Source organism: Dromiciops gliroides, chromosome 2, assembly GCF_019393635.1.
Source record: "Dromiciops gliroides isolate mDroGli1 chromosome 2, mDroGli1.pri, whole genome shotgun sequence".
Classification (NCBI taxonomy): Eukaryota; Metazoa; Chordata; class Mammalia; order Microbiotheria; family Microbiotheriidae; genus Dromiciops; species Dromiciops gliroides.
Genome location: NC_057862.1, coordinates 437,698,990 through 437,705,672, shown reverse-complemented (window position 1 = coordinate 437,705,672; position 6,683 = coordinate 437,698,990). Strand labels below are relative to the sequence as shown.

Genomic DNA, 6,683 nt, shown 5'->3' with positions numbered 1-6,683 from the left:
CATAATCTTTTGCTGTTGCTAAATTTTTCACAGTCCCCTCCCCCTCAACATTCGTTACACAACCCCATCTGGGGCTGCCACACCCAGTTTCAAAAGCTAGGATCTAACCCAGTGTAATCAGTGGCCAAGGCTAGTCCTGTCTTTTGAAATGTCCTGAGATCTGTGGCTCTCTATTCCCAAAGCCCCTTCTTAGTCCAGTTAGTTCAGCAGCTTTTTAGCTTGCTTTACTGCTTTGGGACTCCCATTAGCCCTGAAAAGGCTTCCAGACTAATCTTTTAACTAGCTCCCTTCCTCCAAGTCCCTCCCCCTCACCCCCCATTTACAGATAAAAATCCAAATTCCTTAATCTGGCATTCTCTTCTTCCCCATCCTTCTAACTACAGTCTGGCATTTACTTTTCTAGCTTTATCTATCAATAATAATCTATTACATTTGTATAATGCACCTCTATCCCAGCTCCTACAAGCCCTTAGCTTCATTTCAGCCTTCATTTAAAAAATTTGTTATTAAAAATTTTTGTTGTTGTTGTTGTTCTTTTGCTGGGACCTTTCTATAGACTCTGAGAGCTCTAGGCTGGGATGGGGTTGGTAGTGGTTAATGGTAAGGTGTCTCCGTCATTTGGGAGCTCCGGGACGCGGCAGGAGGTGTCTCATTTGGAAGCTCTGGAATAGGGCACGGGTTGTCTGCCTTTGGGAGCTCCGGGACCGGGGCAGAGGGTGTCTGCCGTTGGGAGCTCCGGGACGGGGGAGGGGGTGTCTGCCTTTGGGAGCTCCGGGACGGGGCAGGGGATATCTGACTTTTGGGGGCTCCTGGATGGTGTGGGAGGTGGGGAAATCGTCATCCCTTTCTTTCCCCATCCTGCCTTTCTTCTTCTACTCAACTCACTTTCTAGTCCTGTCCAGCCCCTTCCACTTCTCCGGGTTCCGCCCGTCAGCCTGATTCTCCCGACCCCCTCTCTAAGAAGAGATATGCTCCACCATCTCGCTCCCCAAAGCAGCACCCTTAACCCACCGCAGCCCACAGCTTCAGTGGGCTCCCACGAGTAAAAGTTTCCCTTACGGAAGCTTCTCCGAGGGGATTGTGGGGTTTGGAGTCTTCCCTTAATGCGGAAAAGCGACAGATAGTGGGCCGGAGACCACGCTTCCCACAACACCATGCGAGGATAAGTTCTCCGGGTAGACGCGAGCCTTGGGCGGGGAGGGGCGGGGTAGGCGCGGGAACTACATGTCCCAGGATGCAGCGCGGCGGAGCCGCTGAGCCTGAGGCGTTTGAACGGCTGCTCTCCCGCCCGGGCGCTCACGGGCAGCGGCGGCTGCGTTGTTGTCGCGGGGAGCCGGGGGCGGGACCGGAGGAGCAGCTCAGGGCCCGGATTGCGGCAGCAGAAGGAGGAGCTCCGGGCCAGGCGGTGCGGCGGCGGCGGCGGCTGGGACAGGGCCTGAGCGAGCCGCCCACGGGACGATGATGGGGAAGGAGGAGGAGATCGTGCGGATCGCCAAGCGACTGGACAAGATGGTGACCAAGAAGAGCACGGTGAGGTTACGGGCCCCGCGAGCGCCTCGAGACACCCTGAAATTACCCTCCGAAATCCCCCCCCAGAGGCCCCCTGATTTTGTCCAGAGATAGCCCTCCTCAGAGAGCTCCCCCAGCCACGACTGTCCTTGGGGACCTCACTGAGGGACTCCTCCAGAAGCCCCCAAGATTTCTCTCACACCCAGCAGTGCACCTCAGAGACCCTTCCCCATTTCCTTGATGTCCCCGAGATCCTTTTAGAGATCCCCCTAAGAGACCTTGTGATTCCCCTGAGAGACTCTCCTCAGGACACCTTCCTGGACCCCTTTTTTCTCCCTGCCCAACCAAACCAAACCAAACCAAACCAAACCAAAACAGAGCCTTGTGACTTAATCTTAGAAATACCCCTTACAAGTCTCCCAGACCGATGCTCCTCTCAGAAACCCTGAGACAGAAATCACTGAGATAGCCTTGCCATCCCCAGAGACTCCACTCAGAGACCCTCTGACATCCCCCAGAGACTCCACTTAGAGACCCTCTCTCTGAGCTTGTCTGATAGACACACATGTTCACCCCGTACCCCTTAAATAGCTCTCTACTCCCCCATCAGAGACTCTCCTAAGACCTTGGGAACTCTTCCCCTCAGATTCCTCAAGTCTCCATCTTCATTCCACATCTCTAGTCTCCTCTCAAAGATTGCTAGCTTCAATCAATAGATATGAAATATCTACTCTGTGCCAGGCACTGTGCTAAGCTTTCCTTCCTAGAGACCTGAGGGACCTCCCCTTCACCCAACAACTGAGGGTACTCTGATTTACAGGCACCAGGAAGGGACCCTTCTCCACACCTCTCACCTTGAAGTGGCTCTGCTACTTACTACTTGTGTGACCTTGACCAAGTCTCTTCTTTTTATGATCAATTTCCTTTCTAAAAAGAAAGCAGTTGGTCTAGATCATCTCTAAGTTCTCTAAATCCTATGATCCAGACATTGGGCTGGCTCTCTGAGATCTTTGCTATAGGTCGTTCTGCCTCAGCTGCCTGCTTTTAGTTTCCTCATCTGTAAAGTGGGGATAATAACCCTGGCACTTGGGTTTATTGTGAGCACTTTGTAGGGCTCCCTTATGGAGCCGATGTGAGGGTCAAGTCAAATAAGATAATATGTGCAGGCTTTAAAGTGCCAAATAAATGTTAGCTATTGTTGTAGCTATTATTTGCAAGCATTGAAGTACTTTAGAAACATGAAAAATTATTTTTGCTGCCTTGAGTATTTTCCTAGAGCTATACCAGAGTTAGAACTGAGACTTGTATGCCTTGTTCTACTCTTCCCCTAAGACCTTCTCAAGTTCAGCTTTTCTATTCTCAGGGCCACTAAGACCCTGATCAGAGATGCCAACTTTGGGTGTAGTTTATAGCTCTGCAGACTGAGGATCTGAGTTTGAATCCTTTAACTGCAATTTTGCTAGCCTTGTGAACCTGGGAAAGTCATTGTACTTCTTTAGCTTCAGTTTCTTTATCTCCAAAATGAGAGACTTGGGCTACTAAATATCCTATAGTAAATTCTTTGAACCTGACTGTCCTTTCAGAGATCACTTGAGCTCCTGTAAATACCCCTGCTTATTAATAAATGTAAAGTCATTATTTTTTTTTCACTGACCTGCTGTGATCCTTAATTCTCTGCCTCCCTTTCTCCCCAGCTTTTGGCCCTTGTTTCTCTCAACTGAGGCTCCCCTGGCCTCACTGAGAGGCAGCCCCCTTTCAATATGACTTTCTACCTGTGTCTATTATCCTCCCTTAAAGACTCTTTCGTGAGAGCTGTCCACAAACCCTTTTAGATTCTCACAAACATTTCTTAAAAATCTTATTTTTATTGATTTGATTTAATTTTTGTGTTAATATCACCTTTATTTCCTAATACATTCCTCCCCCTTCTATTCACTGAGCCATCTTTTGTAACAAAGAATTAAAAAAAAGAGAAAAAAAAGCAGTTCAGCAAAACCAACACGTGAGTTGTGTCTGACAGTATATGGAATATTCCACAATCACAGTCCTCTTTCTCTGCAAAGAAGGGAGATAAGCACAGTTTTCCTAACCCTCCTTGGGGACCAGGCTTGGTCATTATAATTACATACTGTTTAGTTTCCTTTTTTTGTTCTCTCCATTTACATTACTGTAGTCAGTATCTCACAAACATTTGTTAAAAATCTTCTGTTTGCAGAGAACTATGCTAAGTGCTGGGTGAGATGGAGAATTTAGATAAGACATGGAGCTTGCCGTTCTGGGATTTTTCTAGTACATACACAAATAGCATTAAAATTATGTAAGTGCATAAGAGAACTGCAGACCAAGTGTGATGCATCTTCTTGGGGGTGGGGAGAGGGAAGCATCATTCCTGACTAGGGGGATCAGGAAAGGCTTGATGGTAAGAAATGACATTTGAGTCAAGTCTTAAGGGATAGGTAATATTTCAAGAGCTAGGGACAGGGGTAGGGAACATCAAACGCATAGGGGGTGAAGGGAACAAAGGCATTCAGTTTGGGCAGTATTTAGAAAAGAGTACCATGGAAGGTTAGGATGGTGAATTTTTTATGGAGGGTTTCATGTGCCAGTGCTGAGTTTGAATATTATTTAGTTGGCAGTAGGATTTTGTGCAGGAGTGTGATATAACTACATTTATACATAAGAAAGATAAATCTGGCAGATGTATGAAGGATGATTTGAAGGGAGAATGTGTATGTGTATGTAATGTGTATGTTAGGAGCCTGTTAACAGCGGTTCAGGCAAGTATTAATGAAGTCCTGCACTAGGGTCATGGTGGTGGAAAGAGAAAGGAAGAGATTAATCTGAGAGACTCTTTGGAAGTAGAGTTGGAGGGGCAGCTAGATGGCGCAGTGGATAGAGCACCCGCCCTAGTCAGGAGGTACCTGAGTTCAAATCTGGCCTCAGACACTTAATACTTAGTAGCTGTGTGACCCTGGGCAAGTCACTTAACCCCAATTGCCTCACAAAAACAAAACAAAACAAAACATAAGGAAGCAGAGTTGGCAGGACTTGACAACTGATTGTATGAGAGGTTGGGATAAGGGAGAGAGAAAACTCAACGATAACTCCAGAGTTTATGAACCTGGGTGACTGGATGAATGGTAATATCACTGACAGAAATAGAAGTCAGAAAGGGGAGAGGGTTTCTTGGGGAAAGCTAACTTCAGTTTTGGACATGTTGAGTTTGAGGTGACAGGAGAATATCTGGAAAGAAGGGATCTATTATGTAGTTGGAAATGTGAATGTGGAATGTGAAAGAGAAGTCACAACTAGAGCTACAGATCTGGTGATATTGAGGTGATAATTGAACCTAAGGAAATGAATGAGACTGCCGAGGGTGAGAATATAGAGAGAATCATGTCTTGAAGAATGTCAAAATTAAGGGATGAGAAAGAGGACCTATCAAAGGAGAAACGCAGGGTGCCCTTTAAACCCAAACCAGCACTTTGGGGATACTCTGTAAAGTAAGAGCAATAGGAAGAAAACTAGAAGAGTTCTCCCCTAGCTCAGGGCAGCTAGGTGGCACAGGGGATAGAGCACTGGGCTTGGAATCTGGAAAACTCATCTTCATGAGTTCAAATTCATCCCCAGACACTAGCTGTGTGTGATCCTGGGCAGGTCACTTAACTCTGCCTCAGTTCCTCATCTGTAAAATAAACTGGAGAAGGACATGGCAAACCATTCTATTATCTTTGCCAAGAAAACCCCAAAAGGGGACACAGAGTCAGACACAACTGAAAATGACTGAACAGCTCTTCCTCATCTTAGAATATCTAGGAGAAAAATAGTTAATAGTGTCAGAAGCTGCAGAGAGGTCAGAGAGAATGAGGACTTAGAAAAGGCCTTTGGGTTGTGCTTTTGAGGTTTTTGAGAACCTTTGAGAGATGTTTCAGTAGGGTGGTGGGGAAAGGAAGAGAGATTGAAAAGGGAGGGAGTAGATGGTAAAGTATTGGAGACATCTTTCTTTTTTTTCCTCTCAGGTTTGGTTTTTTTTTCTCTCCAGTGTTCTCTCCTGAGGGCTGTCAGTGAGAGGGAACAGCAAAAGGGGTGGAGTCCCCACTTCAATTAGAGATACATTTTTAGGTTTGTGTTGGGTTCTTAGACTGAAGGCCAGCATGTGTCAGTGAAAAGATTATGCCGTGGCCAAGTTATTCCTCACTATTCAGAGTTCAGTTTGGGAATGGTGCATATTTCCAGTAAACTTAGCAGTGAAAAGCAATAATGAAATGGGATAGTAGCTCGATAGAATAAAAGGATTGAGGAAAGACTTTTTTAGGTTTGGGGATATCTGATTATAGGATTATAGTATTTAGAATAGGAATGAACCCTAGGGATTATCTAGTTCAGCTCTCTCATTTTTTTTTTTTTAATGTATGAGGTATTTTATTTTTTCCATTACATGTAAAGATAGTTCTCAACTTTTGTTTATACATGTTTTACAATTTCAGATTTTTCTCCCTCCCACCCCTCCCTCCAACCTCCCCTAGACAGCAGGTAATCTGATATAGGTTATATCTATATATCTCTATACATATACATATATATATATACACACACACATATATATACACATAATAACATTAATCCTATTTCTGCATTAATCCTGTTACAAGAGAAAGAATCAGAGCAGTGATGCAAAACCTCAAAATAGAAAGAAAAAAAAAAACCAACAGCCCCCAAAACAAAAGAAATAATATGGTTCAATCAGCATCTATACTCCACAGTTCTTTCTTTCTTTTTTTTTCTTGGATTTGGAGATCCTCTTCTATCATGAGTTCCCTGGAACTCTTCTGTACCATTGCATTGGTGAGAAGAATATAGTCCATCACAGTAGGTCAACACTCAATGTTGATGATACTGTGTACAGTGTTCTTCTGGTTCTGCTCATCTCACTCATCATCAGCTCACGTAAGACCCTCCAGGTTCCTCTGAACTCTTCCTGCTCATCATTTCTTATAGCACAATAGTATTCCATTGTATTCATATACCACAACTTGTCCAGCCATTCCCCAATTGATGGGCACCCCCTCAACTTCCAATTCCTTGCTACCACGTAAAGAGCAGCTATAAATATTTTTGTACATGTGGGTCCCTTTCCTCCTTCCATGATTTCTTTGGGCAAAAGACCTAAAAGT

At 45.0% G+C, this 6,683-nt stretch overlaps 1 protein-coding gene across 1 annotated transcript in view; it reads left to right on the top strand.

The window, feature by feature from the left end:
- Positions 1-1,304: 1,304 nt before the first annotated feature.
- The window catches only part of TCEA2 (transcription elongation factor A2), a 44,930-nt gene continuing 39,551 nt past the window's right edge, over positions 1,305-6,683 (top strand). Inside the window, exon 1 of the mRNA XM_043984926.1 lies at positions 1,305-1,530. Coding sequence (XP_043840861.1) covers positions 1,459-1,530 — 72 coding nt within the window. The 5' untranslated portion in view covers positions 1,305-1,458. The remainder of the gene's footprint in view (positions 1,531-6,683) is intronic.